The 24,757-nt window shown below is 39.1% G+C and overlaps 1 protein-coding gene across 1 annotated transcript in view; it reads right to left on the reverse strand.

Moving 5' to 3' along the window:
* The window catches only part of FHIP1A (FHF complex subunit HOOK interacting protein 1A), a 78,506-nt gene that overhangs the window by 15,022 nt on the left and 38,727 nt on the right, over positions 1-24,757 (reverse strand). The window contains exons 3-7 of the mRNA XM_061477098.1: positions 23,092-23,324; positions 20,498-21,124; positions 15,924-16,082; positions 9,908-9,994; positions 455-622 (exon numbers count right to left, since the gene is read on the reverse strand). Coding sequence (XP_061333082.1) covers positions 455-622; positions 9,908-9,994; positions 15,924-16,082; positions 20,498-21,124; positions 23,092-23,193 — 1,143 coding nt within the window. The 5' untranslated portion in view covers positions 23,194-23,324. The remainder of the gene's footprint in view (positions 1-454; positions 623-9,907; positions 9,995-15,923; positions 16,083-20,497; positions 21,125-23,091; positions 23,325-24,757) is intronic.

Raw genomic sequence — 24,757 nt, forward strand, 5'->3', positions numbered from 1 at the left:
ATTTGCATCAATTTGGAGACATCCTTACAAGGGCTCCCATCATCTCCCAGAGGGGCTATCTGAAAAGGTTTTTTGCTTGGCAAAACTCCAAAGATCAAAAATGCTCCTCACCACAAGTATGTTTATAAGTCCCAGGATGAGTTATCTATGGCAGCACTAATTCAGCAGTATCCAGAATACTTTTAATCTTCTAGGAGAATCCAGACTTCCGAAAGCCCTCATCTTCCTCTATCCCATTTCCTGTGTGTGTGAAACCACCTCACACATTTATCAACCTAGTATAGTGGTAGTTAAATGTCATGAAACACACAGAAGCAGAAATCACACATTTGGTTGGCGGGGGGGGAGAAGATTCATAGTTAAACAGATACCAACTGAATATATAGAATCTCCCATTAAAATATTTAACCAGCATCCACGCTGAGTACCTGAACTTCCTTCTTGCTCGTCTTACCCGGAATGGTGTGTTGATTCGGCTAGTAAGCGTATCTAGGATGTGCACATTCTCATGTCGGTGCAGCAAAATAAACCGGAGGAAAATCTTGAGGAGGGCTGGCTCTGAAACACTACGCAAAAAGAGATCCAGGTACGCAGTGGTAGTCATCACTTCTTCCACAGTCAGCTGCAAGCAAAAATAGTGTAAATGCAAACACAAAATACCCACCCATCCTCTGCAACTATATACCTGGCAAACACTAAATTCTCCATTCATAACACTGCCACAAAACCAGACAGAGGTCTTTGCTTTTAAATTTACAAAGAGCATGCTTCTGAATGGCTCATGAGCATTTTGAACCAATTTCTTATCTGTCTTACTTCCCCAGGAAAAAAAAACTTCCCCCAAATTGACACCCCAAACCTCACACATACTGAAATATGAAGAGCAAATCATGCTACAAGCTCTCCACCACCTTTCAGCCCATGTCAGCTCTTTTGCAGCACATTTCTGTCATCCTTCAGAAGCATCTTCAGCTGTTGTGAATACCTGCATCTACCACTTCATAAAAAAAAATGCCAGAGCACAAAGCACACTACAAACTCATGGTTCTAGAGCTTTAAACAAATGAAAATCCTGATAGCTATCCAGAATTTTTTCAGTTTTCCTTCTTTTTATTTTCCCACAGCACAATTCCTCATCTTACTCAATTTTTGAGAGGAGTATGTATATAGACACACACACAAACCAAAACCTGACTATTTGTATATCAAAATACAATTCAAATATCCATGCGACACTCACATACCCTAACCCACACTTCTCTGCTTATTGCAATCCCTTGGATCCTATTCACAGCATACACTGGCAAAGCACAGAAAATTCCAAAGGCCACCTCTGCAACACGTCTTGCTGTTGCAAAGTCAGCTTTTTAAAAATAGTCACCCAGGAACATAATAAGCTTAAGTGCACAAAGATAAACCCTTAAACACAGGAATCCGGCTATATGAAAGGAAGTATTAAACATCCTTTGTTTACCAAACTTAGCTGGATAAATGAAAAGACTGATTTTATTAAAGAAGAAGAAAAAAATTCAAAGCTGTCACTTCAGAGCTAAGAGGATTTAGAAAATTCTCAGAAGGGCAACATTTACGTAACATGCTGTAAATATTCAAATCCCTGTTCTGTTATGCTGCATGTTAGCCATGTACACAGCAATGTCATGCTGCAAATGTTCTCTTTAAAGCATTTAAGATCACAGGCTCCTTCTGGCTGGTTACACAGAACATAGGAATGCTGTATGCAGCCTACAGACCTTATGAAGAGTGAGCACCAGTGAGGAGAGTAGAGAGAAGCACACTTTTCCATACTTTTCCAGGACTACTGCCACATTTCAACGACCAAACACCTGCTCAGGAAATCAGCCAGAGTTGTGAAACAAAGGAAATTGTTTCCACTTGGAGCCAAGATTCTTTTTCTTTTGCAATAGCCAAAAGGTGTGGGGACTTGTGGGCTTTCTAATGGAACCTGTTGATTGTTGCCCTGAGAACTGGCTTTTTTTTTGTTTGCTTTTTTGACAGCAGCAAGCTATAAAAACCAAAGCCCAAGAAATCCATCATGTGACATCATTATGATAGCATACAGTTCATCGAAGAGTTTAAACCCTCTGCCAAGGAAAGGCCAGACAGAAGTAATACATCTTTATGTCTCTGTGTCACTTCTCCTTCATCCTTTATGGGGAAAAGCAAGTATGCTCTTGGCCTGCAGGTTTCACAGACGTCTGCTGACAGCAGAGGAATGGGCCTATATCTAAAATACTGAAGCTGTAAATGAAAGCAACAAAAGCCACTGGATTCACAAGGGCAGTGACCTTTTCCTAAAACCAGTGCTCTTTGGACAACTCATCTTACATTCATATCAGTGAGAGAAACCCAAATGCTCTTCAGAGTGCATATCGTGAATGAAACAAAGAGCATAAGAAAGCGAGCCAGAGACTACTTTAAGTAAATAAATGTTTGTTTCCAAGAACATATTCAGTGCTCCTGACAGCTTAGGGACTAGACAAGAAATCATGTTTATCTTAAACCAACACTTCAATGATACCACTAAACAGAGGTAGAAGAACCAACCAATTAGTAATGAAGCCCAAATACTTCACAACAGAGTAGCTTATAACCTCGTTAAATCTTAATTCTCTGTATTGGGTTTTTTTTTGTGCAGAGTGCCACATTACACTTGATTTTTAGTTCCTGGGAAAGAAGTTGCTGAACCTGCTTAAACGTTTTCTGAGAAAGAGGGAAAACAACTCAGTTTTGTCAAGATTTAAATGGATTTATAAGAATCTTTTTTTCATTTTCCAATGAAAACACCCTGACTTATCTCATCCACAACGCTCCTTCAAACTTTAGCAACAAATGAAGCTAGGACCTATTTCACAGCTCACTGTGCAACATGCAAAGCAGGCAAGTTAACTCTGTACAAGTAATTTTAATGTCACCATATTCTAGAAGTTCCAGTGCTTTCTCAGCATGCCTTTGTGTGCAACTTGTCCACATAGACCAGCACAAAGATCATCCTTCTGCATCCTCACATGTGCAAATCAAACAAAAAATATTGCTTTTTGGCATTTGAAATGTATGCAGCTTAGGAAAAAAGATCAACTAGGCTGGCAAGTGGGCATCCATGCTTCTACAATTGCATCTTATTTTGCCACCATGCATTCTGGCTTGCTTCTCCCCTTTACCAGGTCTGATGTTAACTGCAAGATCTGAAGATTTGAGGCACCTAGAGAAGCATTCAGAAAGGCTGATTTTAGCTCCACAAGGCTCATTTTCCCTTCACTCAACGGGATACATAAGCCTGCTCTGAATGAGCCTCTAGAGAGCTCACTTTTTCTGCAATTAACTAGGTTGGAGAAATCAGTTACACTAGGCAAAACCCAGCCTTGGCAAGACCCCTTTTAACTCTGTACACCTCTTCTACAGATTGCATTATACATAATACATCAAGTGCTGAAAGTGAGACTCATTTGTGCAGTTATTATTGAAGACCTCTGTTTTCTAAGATACCAAATCCATGCTACTAAGCTTCATTCTGACTCCCTGCTGCTTGACTCTTCTTTAACTAATGCCTCATGAGACAGATTTGGGGGGAAGTAGGGAAATCCTTTCTAATAAATTCAAAGCAATACTTAGGTAAACAGCAGAAGAACAAATGTTTCCAGAGAACAAAACATTTACTAACCATGTCAAGCATGTCCACTACAGTCAAATCCAGAGTCAGCTTACAAAACTTTACATCACTGTAAACATTGATTACGGTATAATTCGTCCAAGTAAGCTTTTAGCTAGCACTCAGAATTGACCATTTTTGAAAGGATGACAAAAAGCAAGCCAAAATTTACACACATTCACAAACCCAATATTTAACTTGAAAATTTGTCACCTCTGATAATTCAAGTATCAAGAAAAACAGCAAAACAAACTGAAATTAATTAAATTAAGTCATGGTAGTTTTTCTAGAGAAGCCCTTTGTTAAATAAGTAAATTTCAAGCTACGTTTTTGATAAAGGCATTTCAATAATATTAAATTCACCACTGCCAAACCAGCAAGAATAAAAGCTCACCAGCAACAGCCCTTGCAGTAGTATTCATGGTAAAGACCAGGGATAGCTCTGCTTCTAGGATGACATTGTAGGATTGAAAGTGAAAAATGAGGGGGGAAAAAAAAAAGTCCATATCCATTGTATTAATTCAACCAGCATTCTATCTTTTATATTTTCATTATTCACTGTTGTAACAATTTGAAGTTTCTGGATTTTTCTTTTTCCAACATACATACAAATTTTAATGCCTGTCTAAAGATACCATCAAGAAAAACTTATCCACATGTTTTTCTATATAATAATCAGTTGTTACAGATATTTCTAAGGTATAATTTGCCGCAGAAGGGACTACCCGAGAGTCTTCATAGCCACACAGATATTTGATTAGAGATTACTGAAGAGAGAAAGCCCTTTTTAGCCTCGTAATACCCTTCTCTAATTATGCAATAATTTTTAGCAAATCTTTTCTCACCTCCTCTGATGACTGATTAGATGGTGAGGCAGAACACAGTAAAGAGATCCAGCTTTTGTAAGTCACTGTGCCAATTAATGGCAAAGAGGCAGAAATTACTGTCATTGCAAGTTCAGTTTAATATATTACACTCGCTGTGTTAGACCAATTGAACTGATTCTTTATTACTGGCTATTTTCCCTTGGGATCCACACAATATATTTCTAATTTACAGCTTCATGCCCTCTTACAGGAATATGGCTATCATGATTCCTCCTTCCCTTCACATTTCCCTTCCTGTAACGATTTCATATTGCCCATGAAGGGACAGTAAATGTTCTTATTGGAACTTAACCACTAGATCCATGAGTAGTTTAAATCTGAATAAGCCCACTTCACTGATAAACAAAACCCACTCATTTCCACACGCTTCTGCTTTCTATTCATTTTCAACTTCTTGGCCCCTGCTTGTGCTGTCAAAAGGGTTCCTGCTTCACTTCACTGCACAGTGAATTGTTTTCAGGTTAAAACTATTCAGGAAATAAAGGTGGGTTTTAACCTCAATCAGTTTCCCATATGAACAGTTGTCCTGGAAAAAGAGAGGGGGACAAGTGGGATCAGGGACAGAGGAAGTCTGCACACTGAGAAAACCAGAACAACAGAACTGCTTCAACTTCCTCCAGCTTACATTTATAAACTGCTTCAGTTTATACCAGGTTAAAATTCAACTCAACTGCAGTGTTTGATGCCAAACCCGAAAGGCACCTTTAACATATATCCACTCCATAGCTAGCAAAATTAAGTTTTGCAGCTATTAATGGGCTTCTCCAAAGCATGAGACTGTTCAAAGTTTACCAGTAACACTTGGTTTACGCTTTTTAACAGCAGCTGTCCAAGTGCTTTTCACTAGGGTGAAAGATGGTATTATTTCTAAATGGGAACTGACAGTCTTGTGGGATATTTATAAAGATGCTCCTTCTAATCTATACAGTATAATTTACAGGTCATTTCCCTCTAGCTGAGCTGCGTAATCATCAAGCAAGTATTATTGAATTATCAGAGTAGCATACTGTGTTAGGGGTTTGCGTTTAGATGGGTTAGTGCACAATAGAATTGAGGTCCATTTGACAGAGCTTATTTGACAGGACCATGCCAGTGCTTCTGCAGAACAGTTCTGTTCACCTGGCCAACACCAACATTTTATACTAAAAAGCTGGTACAATTTTCCATTATTCAGATCAAAGCCTTCCAAGTAGAAAAATAATTATACGATAATCAGCAATTAAACGTCATACAGTAAAGCAGTAAAAGACATAAAAAATTGCTTTTAGCACATAATTTGTCAAATTTTCAGCACTATCTTCAATAAATTGAAATAACACAAATTACAGAAACACTCCAGATGTTCCAAATAGTTATCTTTGTCACACAAATTCCCTGAATGCCAAATTAAAGTTAAATCATATGCACTTACAGTAAAGAGATGCATATAACCAATCTGAGCTGTATCAAAGATAGCATAATATTTATGTGTACACCACAGTGTGGTTCCTAATTATCTAGCACACGGTTTTGACTGCAAAAGATGTATGTATTAAAGACCTTCTGGAAAGGATTTCACTCAGATTTCTACAGTAGTGCTGCAACTACCTGAAAAATCAGGTAAATATGCCCTTTCTGTAACAAATATAAAAAAAACTAAAACAAGGCAATATGGCCTCTAGCAGAACTCATAAAACAGATTTTGCTACGGTTATTCTGGATTCACTTTGGGATTTAAATTAGGCCTTTACTGAAGAGGAAATGAGGTTTATTTGATCACTCAGACCCATGTACAATTTGGCCCCAGAAGACTTTATATTTTTTTGATAGAGCATCAAAATGTTAGTTTTGAAAGTGACACAAGAAAAAGCCAATGAAATGTGTCACAGAAATTTAATGGTATGGCTTTGTGCCCAAGCAGAATTATACCTTCTCAAGTATTTTTTTCCTTAGTACCAAAATCTAAGGAAGAACATACACAACTGCCAAATTTCAAGATTTAACTGACATGCCATCAAAAAATGCCAGTCTTCAAATAAAGAACAGAGTTTGCCAGATAACTCTTAACTTTCTTAAATTAAGACTATCTGGTCAAACACTTATACCCAAAAGATAAAAGATGGTTTGGGCAAAAAATTAAACAATGGATTGTTACTATGAAAAGAAAACTACCAAATTAACCTTCTATTTAGCTCTGTATCTTTACAGACAAGGTATTTTATTCCTTCTGGTTTTAACTGAATTTTGACAGAAACAAAGGATTTGTGACCTTGTGTAACCCCACTGAAGCATGTCATTAATTCAGTTTTTTCAGTGTCTCACAAAACTCAGATATCAGAAGGGAGATAACTCTTTTGTAAAAAGTATAATAAAATCCAAACAGCTAAAGGACAAGACAGGGCTACCCAGCACAGCCAGTTCATGTGTGTCCCTAGCTACATAGTACATAGGGATCTGTCTACGCCTTCAGCAATGTGCAGCTTCTGAGATACATATTTGTCAACTGCTCGTTACACATGTAGGTGGAATAACCCACCCAAAGTGACAAGACTAGTACAGACCAGGTATAAATATACAAGAACACGCTATATATAGGATGCTTATCTTTGAGAAATGAAGTTAGGGAGTTATAAACTTGAGAATGTTTGGGTTATTTAAGCACAGGGCAGTTAATCTGCTATATAAATAACCTTCACAGAGCTCAGTGTGAAAAACAGGTTATTTCAAGCCAAGTAGGTAGCCCAAGCAATTTGAAACTTCCTTAACTGGAAAAAACCTGAACTACCACGTTATTTTATCAAGTCCATACTATCTTCCTGAGATAACACCATAAAAAAAATAAAGAACAATAATAATAATAATAATTAAAAAAAAAAATCACATCAACCAAATTTGTTGGTCTCCCCACCCCATGACTTCTTCATACACATCTCAACACTCTTGTACCACTTCAGTCACAAAGGGAACTGTACATAGTAAGTATGTATGGGGAGACAATCTGCAAAAAAATAAAAAAAAGGCAGAGCTTACTACACAGTTCCATAAATGTGTAACACAGTTCCATAAAGGTGTAACTTGAAGCTGACACTTCAAGATCACACATACAATATCTCACAGCTTTGGACCACATGCTGAAATTCTGATCTACTTTACTGAAATTCTGCTTACTTAAATTTTGATACTGCTTCCACCAAAAGTCTTGTTTGATACTCCAATGTTTTAGGATGGGAGAGGAGAAGAAAGTCAATGAAAGGTGACAGCAAGTCTGCATGGATGAACTAGGAGCTCCTAACAAAACAGAAACACAAAAAGGAGTAGACAAAGCAGGGATAGATGATCCAGGAGGAATATTGAAAAACTGCCTGTGTGGGCAGGGAAAGGATTAGGAAAGCCAAAGCTCAGCTGGACTTGAAGAACAGCTTCAACAGCAAAGGTATACTACGGAAAATGTATGCCCACTGCTAAATGTGGGAAGGGGACCTGGGGACAACATACACAGAAAAAGCCTCAGTACTCAATTCCTTCCTCACCTTTGTCTTTACTGGCAAGATTTGCCTTTGGTATTCCCAGGTCCTTAAGATAAAAGTGGAAATCCAGAGCAAGGAAGACTTACTCTTAGACGAGGGGGGTCAGGTTAGAAAACATTTAAAGAAACTGGACATACATGAGGTTTGCTGTCAGATACGCGAGAGCCTTGTGTCAGATCCACTAGATGGTGCAATCCATCTTCTCCATTCAATGCGTTTGAAGTTTATCCATGTAAGTAATTAATTTTTAAAGAGGAAAAAGTCAAACTTCATGCTAATCAAGGAAAGGTTTATTACTAGAAGCACAAGGCACCAAACAATGTTGGGGTTCAGGAAAGATCTAGGCTTGAAACTCATGTACGTCTCCATTTAAGAGAAACCTAATTTCAGAGTATATAAATGAAGTTCAACAAAATTTTCCTTGCATGAAAAAAAAAATGTAATTAAAACAGCATGCTTTATATGATTTAAGTAACAGGGAAATCATCAACCCAATAGCAGGTTAGCAGATTTACTCACCAATAAGAATGGCATTCATCAGGTACAAAAAAAATGGTACTATTCAAAGCAACTTAAAATTAGTCTTAAGTGCTTCAGAAGTAAAACCAGTACCCACTAAGACTAGAATCCTACAGCTACATTTTGTTATCACCCTTGTTATCCATAACCTTGACCTAAATAAAACTGAGTAGATTTTCACTTTTAATTCCCAGTCTTGATAAGGGATTAAGTCAAGGTACAGAAATATAAAAAGTTACTGCCAGGTAAGGTGGTGAACTAACTGAATGGCCGACTACAGCCTTGATCTGGATCACAGCCAGATTTTATGTCAGCCCTTGCCAACTTCCTAAACGTTTGAAGTCTGCCGAATCATTGAAGGAGATTCTATACTGCTTATTATTTCCTTGGTAAGTGACTACTTACCATGAAGAACTGAGTCCACTGCCAAGTTCTAGACTTAGAAAGCAGGGTACGGTGTTTCACTGGCTTCTCGGAAAATGGAACAGGTGCACTGCTTTCTGCTTGGCAGGCTTAGTAAAATTAGTAGACCTTCAAAAAGTAATTTATTAGTCCTCTCCTGGTGCCTTCTGATGGATTTTTACTTTCTGCAATTCCTACTTTTTCTCATCATACAAGGTGTTCTTTTTACAGGGCAATCAGGATTGTTAATTGGCATATTCTGCAACAGCTGGAAATGCAGTTTGCTGCAGTCTAACCCCCAAAAAAACAAAAATTAAAAAAAAATAAAACACAGGTAGTTCACCAACATCAGTGACACATTTTGCCAAAGGATAACCCAAAAAATTTAAAATGATCACTTTTATCTCCAAAGCAACATAAATTGTACCCTACTACATTATAAAATTCATACCAAACTCCACTTCTTCTCCACTTTACAAAGTAGCTTTACCAACTGTGATGAGGAACTACAAAACAATACCTACCTTGCTAAAATTAGCATAATATTCCCTGACTGAACATTTTCCTTGTGGGCATTTTCTTTTTGGAAAATGCTCATTTGGAAAACAATAATCCTCATGGAATATGAGGACATGTTGCCTAAAAGGTCACTGCTTTTTTGATGATATGTCAGCCTAGTGCAACAAAAATATTTTGGCTCTTCATTTCACTTAATTTTAAACCTTTTCAGAAATACCTGTATCTTGCTTAATACTCACTACAGTGTAAACAGAAAGTGTAGAATAAAAAGATGGAAAGTTAGCCTAGACTCTTAATTATACGGAAGTTGCTACTGACACTACATTTAACTGTATCTTTACACAGAGATCATCCATAATGCTTTTTGCCTGTTGTTATGTCCTGTCCTGCTTGCATACACCACTGACCTTATGGAGGGCAGGAGCCATTACTGGCACCAAAAATCCATTGTAAATGTAATTTACAAGCTGGTTACGTATCAATGGATGTGCCACCTAAAAGGATGGGGGAGAGAAAGACAAAGAACAGTTCCAGTAAGATTTAAAACAAGACAAGGTACACAGTATTATTAACTACTACCAAAATCCTTTCCCATTCAACAAGGTATGTTCACTTACCTTTCTTACCAGCATTTACTATGATTCAAGTTCTTACAGATCTTTCCTCAAAGAAATATACAAACTCTGTTTAATTATAGTAAGCCTGCCAAAGTTAGAGAACAGGGCTTTTCAATCTCCCGGCATGCTGACAAAGATGAATGAATGGACAGAAAGCGTGTATACCCATGCATCAAAGGAAGATTTGAGAATCTATATTTAGCTCCTGCAACCTCATCAGTGTCACTTGAAGGTGGATTTGCCATTGTTAACTTGTCCTCCTACAAGAAGGAAAAGCAGAACAGCTGCTTTCCTGTGGTTCAAGAGTGGATAAACCAAAGCACTCCCTAGCTATGGGGTAACAACATATTATTTGTTTGCTTTTCTCCCAGCCACTGTAAAACAGAAATTAAAACAAGACCTACATTATTCATTCAATAGGTTGGTTCAGAGCTTTAAGAAATGAACAGTTATTAGAAGCCAAAAATTTACTTTTATAATGAAGCATTCACTTTGCTTTCACAAAGAGAACACATCACCAGTTCATGCATTTGAAAAAAATTTGATAGAAGAAAAAAAATATTCCATTCAGAAGCACTGTAAGTTGTTATATTGTGTTTGAAGTTCACAGAGACTGGAGTGTCACAGCCTACATGTGGCCACAAGTAGTTTTTCCCACTTGCAGTTCTTCCCAGGCCTCCTTTCATGTCTAACCTTTGCTTTGGAAAGGGAAAGAAGAAGGGTTACCCACGCTTTGCTGTGATCCAGGAAAAAAACCTAGTAAGTGGCAAGTGGCTACGTTGATCCTTTTTAATGTCTGGCCAAAGTTTTTAGGTCAACACAGAACAAGCCACGCCATGAAGACCATTCCATGCACGGAAAAAAAAAATCCTGCAGCAACTGAGCTTTTAATTTAGCTGCGGAAAGACTATGCACACTCAAGCAGCAGTCAGAAACTGATCTTTCTGCATGTCAGCTGAAGATCCTTGTCCTGGGCTTAGCAGGAGCGCTACACATTTTTTCTCCTTCTCGGGTGGTCAACCTGTGAAGGAAACATTCTTTTACGCTCCCAGCCCCATCCCCCCCACCCGACCCTTTACAGCATCATTTGAGAGTTTTGAGGTTTTTGAATGGCCTTTTAATACTGTTGAGACTTGTTTGCTGATTGTAATGGGGATCACCATGTTGGCATGCATACAGAGTGTATTTTGCCCATGACCATCCTGTATGATTTCAAGAGTTAAGCAGAGTCAGGTTTGGGTCTTGTCAGGGGTTAAACGACGATATAGGAGGAGCAGGAGATTTTCCCGAGGCTGGACAGCCATGAGTGGCAGGGCGTGTGGGACAGTATGGGCAAGTATCTAGGCCAGTGGGCCCCTCCAGTGCTTTGGAAATTCACCACAGAACAAGTGCAAAATCTGGAAAAATCAGAAAGAAACACAAGCTTTTTTGGGTGCTGTGGGGTTCTGGAGAATGCACATCCCAAATTACAGTTCGATTGTAAGCCCTCTCTATCATGTGACCATGAAGAAGAATGATTTTAAATGGGGCCCTGAACAACAACAAGCCTTTGAGCAAATTAAACGCGAGATAGTTCATGCAGTGGCCCTTGGACCAGTCCGGACCGGGCCAGATGTAAAAAATGTACTGTACACTGCAGCTGGGGAGAACGGTCCTACCTGGAGCCTCTGGCAGAAAGCTACAGGGGAGATGCGAGGTCAATCCCTCGGCTTTTGGAGACAGGGATACAAAGGATCTGAGGTCAGCCACACCCCAACTGAGAAAGAGATACTGGGAGCCTAGGAAGGGGTTTGAGCTGCTTCGGAAGTGACTGGCACTGAAGCACAGCTCCTCCTGGCACCCCAGTTGCCCATGCTGGGCTGGATGTTCACAGGCAGGGTCTCCTCTACACATCATGCAACTGATGCTACATGGAGTAAATGGGCTGCACTAATTACACAACAAGCTCAAATAGGAAATCCCAGTCATCCAGGCATTCTAGAAGTCATCACGGACTGGCCAGAGGGCAAAGATTTTGGAATGTCACCAGAGGAGGAGGTGGTGCACGCTGAAGAGGCCCCACCATATAATAAACTGTCAGAAAGTGGAAAACAGTATGCCTTGTTTACTGGTGGGTCCTGCCGTACTGTGGGAAAGCATCGGAGACGGAAGGCAGCCGTATGGAGTCCTCAACAACAAGCTGCAGAAATTGTTGAAGGAGAGGGTGAATCGAGTCAGTTTGCTGAGGTGAAAGCCATCCAGCTGGCCCTGGACATTGCTGAATGAGAAAAGTGGCCAGTACTTTATCTCTATACTGACTCATGGATGGTGGCAAATGCCCTGTGGGGGTGGTTGCAGCAATGGAAGCAGAGCAACTGGCAATGCAGAGGTATCCATCTGGGCTGCTGCACTGTGGCAAGGTATCGCTGCTCAATTGCAGAACCTGGTGGTGAAGGTATGCCATGTAGATGCCCATGTACCCAAGAGTGGGGCCACTGAGGAACACCAGAACAACCAACAAGTGGATAAAGCAGCTAAGATTGAAGTGGCTCAGATCAACTTAGATTGGCAACATAAAGGTGAATTATTTTTGGCTCGGTGCACCCATGACACTTCAGGCCATCAGGGTAGAGATGCAACATACAGATGCCCCGTGATTAAGGAGGGGACTTAACAATGGACACTATTGCCCAGGTTATTCATGAGTGTGAAACATGTGCTGCAACTAAACAAGCCAAGCGGTTAAAGCCTCTTTGGTATGGAGGACGATGGCTGAATTACAAATATGGGGAGGCTTGGCAGATTGATTATATCACACTGCCACCAACCCGCCAAGGCAAGCGCCATGTGCTTACCATGGTGGAAGCAACCACCAGGTGGCTGGAAACATACGCTGTGCCCCATGCCACTGCCCGGAACACTATCCTGGGCCTTGAGAAACAGATTTTGTGGCGACACGGCACCCCAGAGAGAACTGAGTCAGACAACGGGACTCATTTCCGGAATAACCTTATAGATATTTGGGCCAAAGAGCATGGCACTGAGTGGGTATATCACATCCCCTACCACGCACCAGCCTCTGGGAAAATTGAACGGTACAATGGGCTGTTAAAAACTACACTGAGAGCAATGGGTGGGGGAACTTTCAAGCATTGGGATACACATTTACCAAAGGCCACCTGGTTGGTCAACACCAGAGGATCTGCCAACAGGGCTGGCCCAGCCCAGTCAGAATTTCTACATGCTGTAGAGGGGGACAAAGTTCCTGTGGTGCACATGAAGAATTTGCTGGGGAAGACAGTCTGGGTTATTCCTGCTTCAGGTAAAGGCACACCCACTCGTGGGATTGCTTTTGCTCAGGGACCTGGATATACTTGGTGGGTAATGCGGGAAGATGGGGAAGTCCGATGTATACCTCAAGGGGATTTGATTTTAGGGGAAAACAGCCAATGAACTTAATTGTATGCTGTTGCCTGCTGTGTAATCCTTTTATAGACCATCAACTACATGTCTTCAGGTCACCAGCGACTGGCCCTGACTTCCCTCCGACCATCATCCCCACAGAGAATGAACTTTGATAGAACCAGATGAGTTCTGCAGTAAAGGAACGATCAGCATCAGCAGGCAACGATCCAACACTGCACACAGCCTCTCCTGCTCCGAAAGACAACAACAAGAGATGGAACCTGAAATCATGGACCAAAGGGACTCAGCAGCATTATAGGGATTGGTCCATGCACTAAGAAATGATCTCTTTCTCTCTGTCTGTGTATGTGGATATATATATACGGGAGAGCGATGGTATATTGAAAATGTGGGATCTGAGCATGACGTGAATGGTATGAAATAAGGGGTGGATACTGTCCTGGGTTTAGCAGTAGCAGTCAATTTTTCTCCTTCTTAGTAGCTGGTACAGCGCTGTGTTTTGACTTTCAGCCTGGGAACAGAGCTGATAACACTGATGTTTTACTTTGACCAAGGACTCTGAGTCTCATGCTCTGCCAGGGAGGAGGAGAGGCCAGGAGGAAGCGGGGACAGGACACCTGACCCAAACTAGCCAAACAGGTATTCCATACCACAGCACGTCATGCCTGGGGAGGTAACTGGGAGTTACCCGGAAGGACACGCTCTTCTTGATCGGGCTTGTTTCGGCGGGTGGTATCGTATTCTCTTCCCTTGTTATTTCCCTTATCATTATCGTTACTGATGGTAGCAGTAGTGGTTTGTGTTATACCTTAGTTACTGGACTGTTCTTATCTCAACCCGTGGGAGTTAACATTCTTTTGAGTCTCCTCCCCATCTGTCCAAAAGCTGGGGGGAGTAGAAACTGTGTGGCTGACTGGGTTTAAACCACAAGAGTTCTTAACCATTTTAAGTTTAAAATAACATGTGCTTTAATTTGTCTGCAGTAACCTTCATATCAATTTTTTAAGAAGGTATCAAATATGACCTCCTGGAAATGTAGATCTGTAGAAAAACTCTGCTTAGACACCAAAATTAATATTGTCTCCTCTTCATGTTTAAACATGCATGTTAGAAATCTTTATATTGCATTTAAAGAATGACAGTTGCTATTATTTCCCTGTTCAATGCTCTAAGAGTCAATCAGTTGCTTCACTGTATTTTGCACATCTCATAAAAACATATCTTCTATTTAACAATCAATGTGACTAAATTTTCAATCCTATTCAGCACATTTCTTCAAGTAACATATAAACACAGTTTCTCTAGAATTTGTGTCATGTTTTAATAAAATACTGGACAAAGTTTCTGTAGGATTTACCAGCCTTAAAAACAATACAAAACCACAAAAAACCTCAGTTTATGTTTAGATCAGAGAAAAACAAAAAGAAAGGAAGGGATCAAAGCCAGTGGAAGGAATAAAAAAAGAAATCAAGAAATAATCATTGAGAACAGAAAGTGGAATCAAAACTGATAGGCTGAGAAAGTTGGGGCTGTTCAGCCTGGAGAAGAGAAGGCTGCGTGGAGACCTCATAGCAGCCTTCCAGTACCTGAAGGGGGCCTATCAGGATGCTGAGGAGGGACTCTTCATTAGGGACTGTAGTGATAGGACAAGGGGTAACGGGTTCAAACTTAAACAGGGGAAGTTTAGATTGCATATAAGGAAGAAATTTTTTACTGTAAGGGTGGTGAGGCACTGGAATGGGTTGCCCAGGGAAGCTGTGTTCAAGGCCAGAGTGAACAGAGCCTTGGGTGACATGGTTTAGTGTGAGGTGTCCCTGCTCATGGCAGGGGGGTTGGAACTTGATGATCTTAAGGTCCTTTCCAACCCTAACTATTCTATGATTCTAAAATAGGCCAATCTAAAATGAATGTATATTTCTTCGGAGACACCTAAATTCTGCTTGGAAAGCTTTCCTTATGCAGTACTTGTAAACAGGCAAACAGACTATTTTTTTCTAGATACCATTAAGAGGGCTTAGAGAAACACAGAATGTTTTTCAGTGCTTAAATATATAAAAACTAAACTACATCTTCTCATTTGTGAAGGCATTCAATTTACTTTTAGTATCATGGTATTAAAATGCAATAAACTCTTTTTTTTTTTAACCCAGAAAATCCTCCCAATTACATAACGAAATATCAAGCAAACACATAAATCTACTGCTTTCATTTGAAAAATTTGTCACGCGAAAACAAAAAACATATTAATTCATCCTTATAACCAGGACAAATAGCACAAAGCATGCATTTTATATGAAACTTATTTAATGTATCTTAAATAAACTCTGCAACTACAAACTTCTGCAGAATATATAAAAAAAACCTACTACTTCAAAAAGGCAGGCCAACTCTGCTCCATTACCTGTATCACAGCATTGCAAAACTCAAGGGAATTCATGAACTGTACAAGGGCTGGTGACAAGAGCCAGTCATCCTTCAGCAGACAGTGCCACTCTTCTCCATTTTCTTCCAACTTTGTAGGCAAAGATGAATAGAGGCCACTTAGTCCTGTTGCTAACACCTGTATTCCAAAAACAGAAGAGAAATAAGTTAACTTTCCAACTGTTCATCTGTTTGAATGGAACTGCCAAAAATGGTTTCTCTTACTAATTTTAGTAACATCAGAGACTGTTGAGACTAATTTAATTTCCTTTTGAAAGAGTGCCGTGGCAGAAAGACATGAATATTTTAGAGAGCCTTCCATATATCCTTCTTTCAAGAGCTGGTATTTAGGAGAACATGATGACACAAAAATGTTATAAGGTTTACAGATGATTTATGTAGAATATATCACTGAAGGACAAGATCGCATTCTTAGTTGCAATTTAAAAAGTGTATTTAAAAAGTTGCAATTTAAAAAGTGTATTTCCAGAAAAGTTTTTGAAATTTTACTCAATATATCTAAAGTGCTGCTAGTTTCAGGCCAGGCTTTGAATTACTAAATCTGTTTGAAGCTGAAAAAATTCTAAATATTTTTAGACTTGAGGATAATTTTTTAGGCAATTCTCATTTTTATGAGAATGTTAAGACTCAGCTTGATGGAAACTTTTTAAGCTTTCATTCAACAGACCTTTTTTTCTCCGTAAACCTACTTGGCATCTACAGGGCTAGACAGTCAAAGCTCAGATGAAATACAAATGTCTTACTAATTAGAAAACAAACAGTTGACAATGTGCCAGTCGAAGACCAAGGGTTCACAGAAAGGTCAATCAGGTTTTGATCACATGCAAGCATAATCAATTATAATTGCTAACCCATGCAGTCAGGCAAAGACTGGCTTTCTGAATGGTTTCCATTCCTAAATTTTGAAGATGGATTTATTCTGGCATACATAATTAAGCCAAACATTAAAGGGGATGGGGACGGGGGGGAATACTGTGGAAAATTTAGTGCGTTAATACACTGTGCTACTTTTTTTTATATACACATGTATACATAGATGCAAAAAGAAAGATGCTGGGGATATGTTAAAAAACTAAGAAGCTAAACCTGTTGAGCAAAGTTTTTTCTGTACAATCAGACTCTTCCAGAATATTTTTTTTTCCTTTTCTCTCTCCAATGGCAGAAAAGCTCAAAACAGAAAGTCAGGAAGATCCTACTAGGCCTATAGAACTATCTGTATATATAACTCACACACACTCTAAAAACCCAGTTTTCCAATAATTCTAGGAAGGAAAAAATACTGAAGAGCAAACTTCAAATTTGTGTTGCAACCCATTAATTAATGCATATTTGATTTTCAATTGTTTAAAATGCAATTGTTATTCACAAACACATACTCACCTTCTCAGTAAGAAATCTGATTTTCAGAGCTGAGCACTATCCACATTTTTCCTTCATAGGGAATTTTAGTCCCTGAGCACAAGAAAGCCACTTTGAACAAAACCTACTACTCTCCACTAAGAGGAACAGTGAATTCGGAATCGGTCAATGTCTTAAAGTGAGTAATTCTTCCATTTGTCTGAGTTACTGAAGAAGTGACATGTAGCTGCTAAAATCTGCGACATTTAAAAAGCTCTTATTTTTGCTATGAAATACAACACAAATGTCTCTGTGAAGCTCAGTTTCTAAAGCAGTAAGAGAGAGAATAGCCCCTGGAAGCAATTTCATTTCTCTAGGCAAAAAGTATATGAAAAATTTCATAGAAGTATATGGTATAAGCAGGATTACCATTTCAAATTACTAACAGAACTCTTCACATTCTATAAACTGGCATATAAAGCAATGCACATATATAGACTACATTACAGAGTTTTAATAAGTAAAATTATAAACTTCTATTTAAAACAAACAAAAAAACAAACAGACCCACAAAAAAACTGAGAGAGATGAAAATGAATGATTTCACATCCTGGAAGGGCAAGATCAGTTTTATTTTTAGTTTCACCCACAGCAGTGTCCTTTTAAACTTCTCCCAATATTTGTCATGTCAACCCTACATGCTCATTTACAAGCATCTCCAGCAGTTTCTTTCTCTCCATCGAGTTGTGAGTCTCTCTGCAAACCAGTCTCCTTGATTTATTTACTTTCTCTTGACTCACAGAAGAGATTTGATTTGTAATCCCAGAAATACTATATGATTAAATGTGTTGTTAATATATAATCAATTGCTAATACTATATATATATATATAATATAACCAATGGCCAATTTCTTCCCTGTAATAATTTCCTTTCCTCCCACATTGATAGTCTATTTCTGTGCAGCCTCAACTTTTCAAGGACATTGCAGAGCCATACCTCCTCCTCCTTTAATACTTGCTTTCCTAAGCTGTGAGGTATTCACAAAGTTTAGGGAGACACTCTGAGATGCTATCCTGCTCAAAATTCTTTAGAAACATTGTTTTATTATTATATGGCTAAACAGACAACATCTTCTATTCAGATTCAGAAAACTGTCAGGTCAAAACATGACAAAAATGATACGGCAGAATTCTCTCTACAACCAGAAAACTTTGCCTAACAGTTTGTCTACACATTCTGCATTAAAATTTTTAGTGATGTATATTACTACAGCCTGTCCCCTTTCCTTCTTTATAGTTTTTTTACCTACAGTTCTGAATACTATAGACAACCTGGTTTTAAAAAGCTGCTAACCAGAGTTAGCTCAAAAAAAGTATCAAGAGAGCATTCAGGTTCACTTGGGTACCGATCTAACACTGATTCAGGTATATGAGGCAGCAGAGATTTATGGTCAGACCCCATCCCAGCAGACGTCTATACTATGCATTAAGGCATAGTAAAGACAACCCTATATGCTACCAATCACCTTGGCCTCAGAATCAGAGATAGCATCAACACAGCGTCACCAAAATGCCACTCCGATCAGCACAGGACTGCTGTTTTGCAGAGCAGCTGAGGCCACATCTGCACTTATTTGAGTGCTATACAGCAATGCCACTGACACCTAGAGAGTCTTCCACCAGAGAAAAACCTGTTCCTTCAGCTCATCTCACTCAAATTCAAAAGAAGATGTTGTGCTAGTGAAGTAATTCTATGGCATTGCATTGAAGTTTTATTATAGACTTAGGCCAGTCTCATTACTGTTCAGGAAGTCTGACTTTGGCTCATTTTGACAAGAATCCTTCCTAATTAGAATGTTTGTCAATCATGGCTCCCTGCTGTTGGAAGGTTAATGCAGCTGGCTTTTATCTTCAGTGTAAAAAGGCTGCTTTTTTTCTTTTTAATTAATTGGAAGATGTAATTATGGAAGTTACAGCATGGATCTAATAACGGTATCTGTCTCAGGGACAGTTTGAGAATCACATTCATATTCTTCAGCAGCATCTATTAAACAAGGTCAACTGGAGTCTCTCAACACAAAAAAAAAAAATCAATGCAATATTTACGACTGACAAAGGAAACCAATTAGAAGTTTTGTTTTAGAACCTGTAGGCCTCCTTCAGCCCACAAACCCAGCTCTGCCCCACTGCTCAAAGGGCATCCCAATCTCAGAGAAAATGGAAACCTACAGCTGGAATAGCCGTCATGTACTAATGCCTAAGGCAGGGATTCTAATATTCTTGGCTCTAAAACTCTCTGCTTTTTGTAAGGCTGCCCTCCGTTATTCTGGCATGCACTAAACTAGAATGCAGGCCACACAGAAGATAAAAGGCTCAGTCCAAAAACTGTCACATCAGAGCTATTTTCCCCACAGAATATTTGGTTCTGAACCCATCCATCTCAAACTGAATTTTCTGATAAGGCATTAAGAAGCAAGTGTTGTCATACCCATTCTGCTTTAGCTTTGAAACTGCAGTAGGGAAGCTTTGTTAATCAATTTATATTATTTACTTGTTTAACAGCAAAGGTTTTCTATTCTTGTAGTAAGATTGATCTGCCAGATGTCACAACACAATACTACTACCAAGTGTTGTAACAGAGTACAACACAGCAAGATGGTAGCTTGTCTGAGATGGCCACAGAAATGTCCAATCCTGTCAGAAAGGTCAAGCTTGCAAAGATTTAGCTTGCAAAAATATTACATTTCTATAATACACTATTTTCACACATTTTTTGAACTGATGTTATAGTGTGGCAAGCACAACCTGCTTATACTAGAACTGCCACCAGAAACAACAGCCTCAGAACACCTTGTTCCTATTTCTCACTCCCTTCACCCCCAGAATCTCATAGGGGTCTTAAAGTAAGACAGAACAGGTTTCCCTCCCATCAAGTTCTCCTATAACTTCCATTAGTTTCCCAATTCAATACACTGTGTGACTGCAAAAACACTTGTGCTGACCCAAACCCACAAGACACTGGTACGGAAACAAGAAGCAAGACTGCGTTTGGCTTAAACAGCATTACAATTGGTGAAACAGCTGCTAGCAGAAACAAATGTGTTGCAACACATCTTCATAAAAAATGACAGAAAAGGATGAGAAGAGTATAGGGAAGACAGTTTAGAAGATCAAGTAAACCAAGAACAACTTACTGGGCAAAAGTAGGTGTTTTCTGCTATGTGGTTTGCAACAACGTTGTTTTCTGCAGACAGAGACATTATGAAAAGCAGTGCGTCACGGGCCTGTTGGCCTACTGTTCCTTCTCGGTGGATGAAGGGAATCAGCAGGGAAAATATAAGGAAATTGGCAGCTCCATGGTCCTCGCTGGTGTGAAAAAACAGCTCTAAAATGGAGGGATCTTTGGCTATTATAGAGCAGAGCTGGTTCAAGAGGACAACCAACTCTGTTTCCACTGTTGGAGTGGCTGTTCCTGAGCAGGAACTCAGCAACATCATCAAAGGTTTCAAGATGGGCTTGTGATGCAGCAAAGGCTGATGAGACTGGGTTACTAGCATTTCATACATTTTGAGTTGCTCGATTTTTGTCTCATCCGTGAACTCTCGCCGGAGGCTCCAAAGAAAAAGCTTCTCCATGATGTTTTCTGAGACCACAAACTCCAGAATAGGCCCCATTGAGGCATCGTTTGCTTGCTCCTCAATTAACAAGAAAAGCATGTGCTCCACATAGTTCTGAACAGTGCTGGCCTCATCAGGTGAAATTGCCCCATACTTTGCCTGAGTGTTTTTCAAAGGATCATGCTTCTCTAAAATCTTCACAACCTAAAGGGAAACAAAGGCACATCAGTTATTTAAGTGCTTTAAAAAAAAATATTCACTTACCCCATAAGGGGGGAAAAAAATCCTTACTTAAAATTACTTAAGATGTGCAAATTCTTTACGCTTTTAGTTTTTCTCTGTCAAACTTTCTAAATTTAATATCAGAGATTATCACATTTGGCATACATGAGGCCAAAACAATGCTTTTGTTCACTTAGAAAATATTTTACATTATAATATATAATTTATATATTTAATATTTTAATATTAATAATACCTAAGTTTGCCACTTGTCTTATTGCTGAAAACTTGGGCTTCTCTGAAGTATGGATAAACTAAATTCCCTCAGCCTTCAGAAACTGAGATTCAGTGATGTTTGGAATAAGTTTCTTTGTCACAGAGGACTGAAATCAAAAGGCCTGCTCTTCAGCCAGAGTAGCTGTGGTCAAGAGTGTCAATATCATGCGATGATCTGCAGTAGTAAAAAAGCAGCAGAAGGCCAAAAAGCTAATCTTTCCTGGCCACATCTTTTATAGAGCCATAGAATCCACTAGCTTGGAAAAGACCTTTAAGATCATTAAGTCCAACCTTTACCTCAGGACTGCCAAGTCCACCACTAAACCGTATCACTAAAGGCCTCCTCTACACTGCTTTTGAACAATTCCAGGGACATTGACGACAGTGACTCCCCTGGGCAATCCTCTTCCAAGGCCTGACAACCTTTGTGGTGAAGAAATTTTTCCTAATATCCATTCTAAACCTCCCCTGGCACAGCTTGAGGCCATTATCTCTTGTCCTATCACTTGTTACTTGGGAGAAGAGATCAGCCACCTCCTCCCTCCTTCCTCTTTTCAGATAGTTGTAGAGAGCAATAAGGCCACCTCTGAACCTCCTCTTTTCCAGACTAAACAACCCCAGGTCCCTCAGCCGTTCCTCATCAGACTGGTGCTCCAGGCTCTTCACCAGCTTCGTTGCCCTTCTCTGGACCTGGTCCCAGCAATTCAATATCTCTCCTGTAATGACAAGCTCAGAACTGAACACATGATACCAAATGGTCACCGATACCCACATACACTTGCAACATTCAATATGGATTTAGGATTGAGTAACAATTGTCATCCCAGAATTGACACCACTGGATTAAATTCTGTTCTGCACACAATTGATGAAGCTTGCTGTCTGTGAAACAGCTACTTTTTTAGCCTGTTTGTGAAGGATAATTGCCACAAACCACAAAGAAACCTAGCAACTCCCCTAACATGATGGTATCACTATAGTTAAGTGAGAAAAGGTGAGTCTTGAAGGATGGCTCCTCTGACTCTGGAAACATCTCAGAAACACCACCACTCATCTAGCTTGTTCTTAGGATGGCCGAAAAACAGCAAAAGCAGCAGCACAGAAATCAATTTTACATAAACCGTTAGTTATTCATATTACTGCGGCAAATAAGACCTTGTATTGTGGTGCTCAGAGCAAAACATCTTTGCCTAAAAGCAATTATAATCCTGATGACATGCAAACAATTTCTGGAATATGCTGAAGTGCATAATCTACATTTATCCATAACAAACAACACTGTGTACAGCTTTGCACCATGCATCAAATATATTTTGTAAAAGCTAAGCAAGCTCTCTGCAGCATAAGAAAGCACAAAGGTTTGCAACAAGGTACAAGTCACTGTGAATCACTAGAAAACCCAGTAAGAAGATCTAGGCCTTCCATTAGAAATTACCATGTCCTACCACTTCCCATTTAGATGTAAATCTGAAATTCAAACTGTGATTAGTAAAGCCTAACCATACCTTGAAAGGTCAATTACCTTTGTGTTTTAAGAAGGTTTCAGTGTCATCTACTACACTCTGCATTAAGGGCATTTGTGCCTTTGCAATTCAGGATTATTCCAAAGAAAGAATGAAACAAATTCCTCTTAATGCAGCCTACTTCAAATCAATAAAACTAATTAACATTACCTGTGCCCAGTGAGTTCTAAACACTATCATGCATGTTTCTGGGTCAACACCCTGCAGGCTTGGAGCCTGGCGATTTTTGCTGATACTGGTTCCAGAGGACATTATAAGTTTTCCAAAGGTGAAACCAACTAGGCCATGCTGATTTTCTTTTTAGAGTCCTGTAATTAGCTGCAGATGTTCAAGCATCCTGATAAGACTGGCATTGTGAATTGAGCTTTGGTATCCACAGAAACCTGTTAAAAAACCAAAACAAAACACATATACTTATGCACATCAAATAGCAGTGTATAACAGAAGAGAATATACTTAAAGAAAACAATAAAACCTTTTTTTCTTTTAATTCAGTCTGAGGATAGAACTTTTTAAAGCATATTATATGGGACCATCTTCTCAATTTTTTCCTCATGATAATAGTTTCTAATGCTCAAACATTTGAGATCAGCAACAGAATTAAGATGCTACTGAAATAAACATAACAGAAGCTCATGCAGTGAGCCTTTTATGCATATGTCACTACATTTTCAATTCTTCATTATGACATTTTTGCCATCTGACCATGTCTCTTCACAGCTTCTTCGTAATTAATGTTGTATAGACTATACAGGTGAAAAAAAAGTACAGGTTGTTTCCCTATTTTTTAGAAACAACATTTCCATTAATATAGTTACAGAAACTTAAAGTTTTCTGGCCAAAATCATATCATAAACAATTGAAAATATCTGTGGAACAACATATGCAATTAGAAGAATGTATCTGTATCAATACCAAAGTAACTACAAACAACAGAAAAGATAAAACCTTCATGTATCCAAAGCCAAATAAATTGAGATGTCATATTAAAGGACTCTGAGAATAAGACCAAACATTGAAATGTTCTTTTAATCCATTATTTATTATCCTAGATATCCAAGTATCAAAGTAGTTGCACACCTGCAGGGGAAAGTTAAAATGAAACAAAGACAGATATCTTCCAGATATTTGAGAGGCTTAAGAGAACATATTATCCCCTCAAGCACCTATATCTATGTCAGACAGTTGTTGTGTCCCTCCCCCCTTTCTTTCCCCCTCCATATGCTTTACATTTTGAGTCTCCTTTTCACAAACCAATTAGGCTTTAACTGAATTCTGTTTTGGGCCATAGCATAAACAAAACAAAACACCCAAAAAAAACCCCAAACAATAAACAAAGAACCCCCCCAAAACTCCAGCAAAAACATAATTTCCACAACACCAATGTGCAAATTCTCTAGGAATACAACAAATGCACTGCAAGTTCCTACAGTTCATGTAAGTCCTAGCAGGTTTTGATTTCCATAACAGACTGCATTTTGATGCTCTCATTTTCACCAGTCTTCATCAAGATCCCAGGGCCCCTGGACCTCTGGGATGCATCAGGTTAGTGAAACACATGAGGAAATTTTTTACTCTATGTTGCCACAGCCTATGTAGCAACTCTTTAACGGTGTAACATGTATTTCTCACCATGTATCTTAAAAGATAAAATTCTTTTCTCTGCAGAACTCTGCTTCCTGCATGTGCTTATAATCTTGAAACTGTTAGCACAGGAAAACCTACAGCCTGTCCTAAAAGCAGAAGCAAACATTCACCGTTTTCAAAATGTACACAAATGTACAGGGTACAACTCTAATATTTCTAACACAAGCAA

Source organism: Pezoporus flaviventris, unplaced genomic scaffold (genome assembly GCF_033815535.1).
Source record: "Pezoporus flaviventris isolate CSIRO_AGI_PZ_B2104156 unplaced genomic scaffold, CSIRO_AGI_Pfla_v1 ptg000002l, whole genome shotgun sequence".
NCBI classification, from domain to species: domain Eukaryota; kingdom Metazoa; phylum Chordata; class Aves; order Psittaciformes; family Psittacidae; genus Pezoporus; species Pezoporus flaviventris.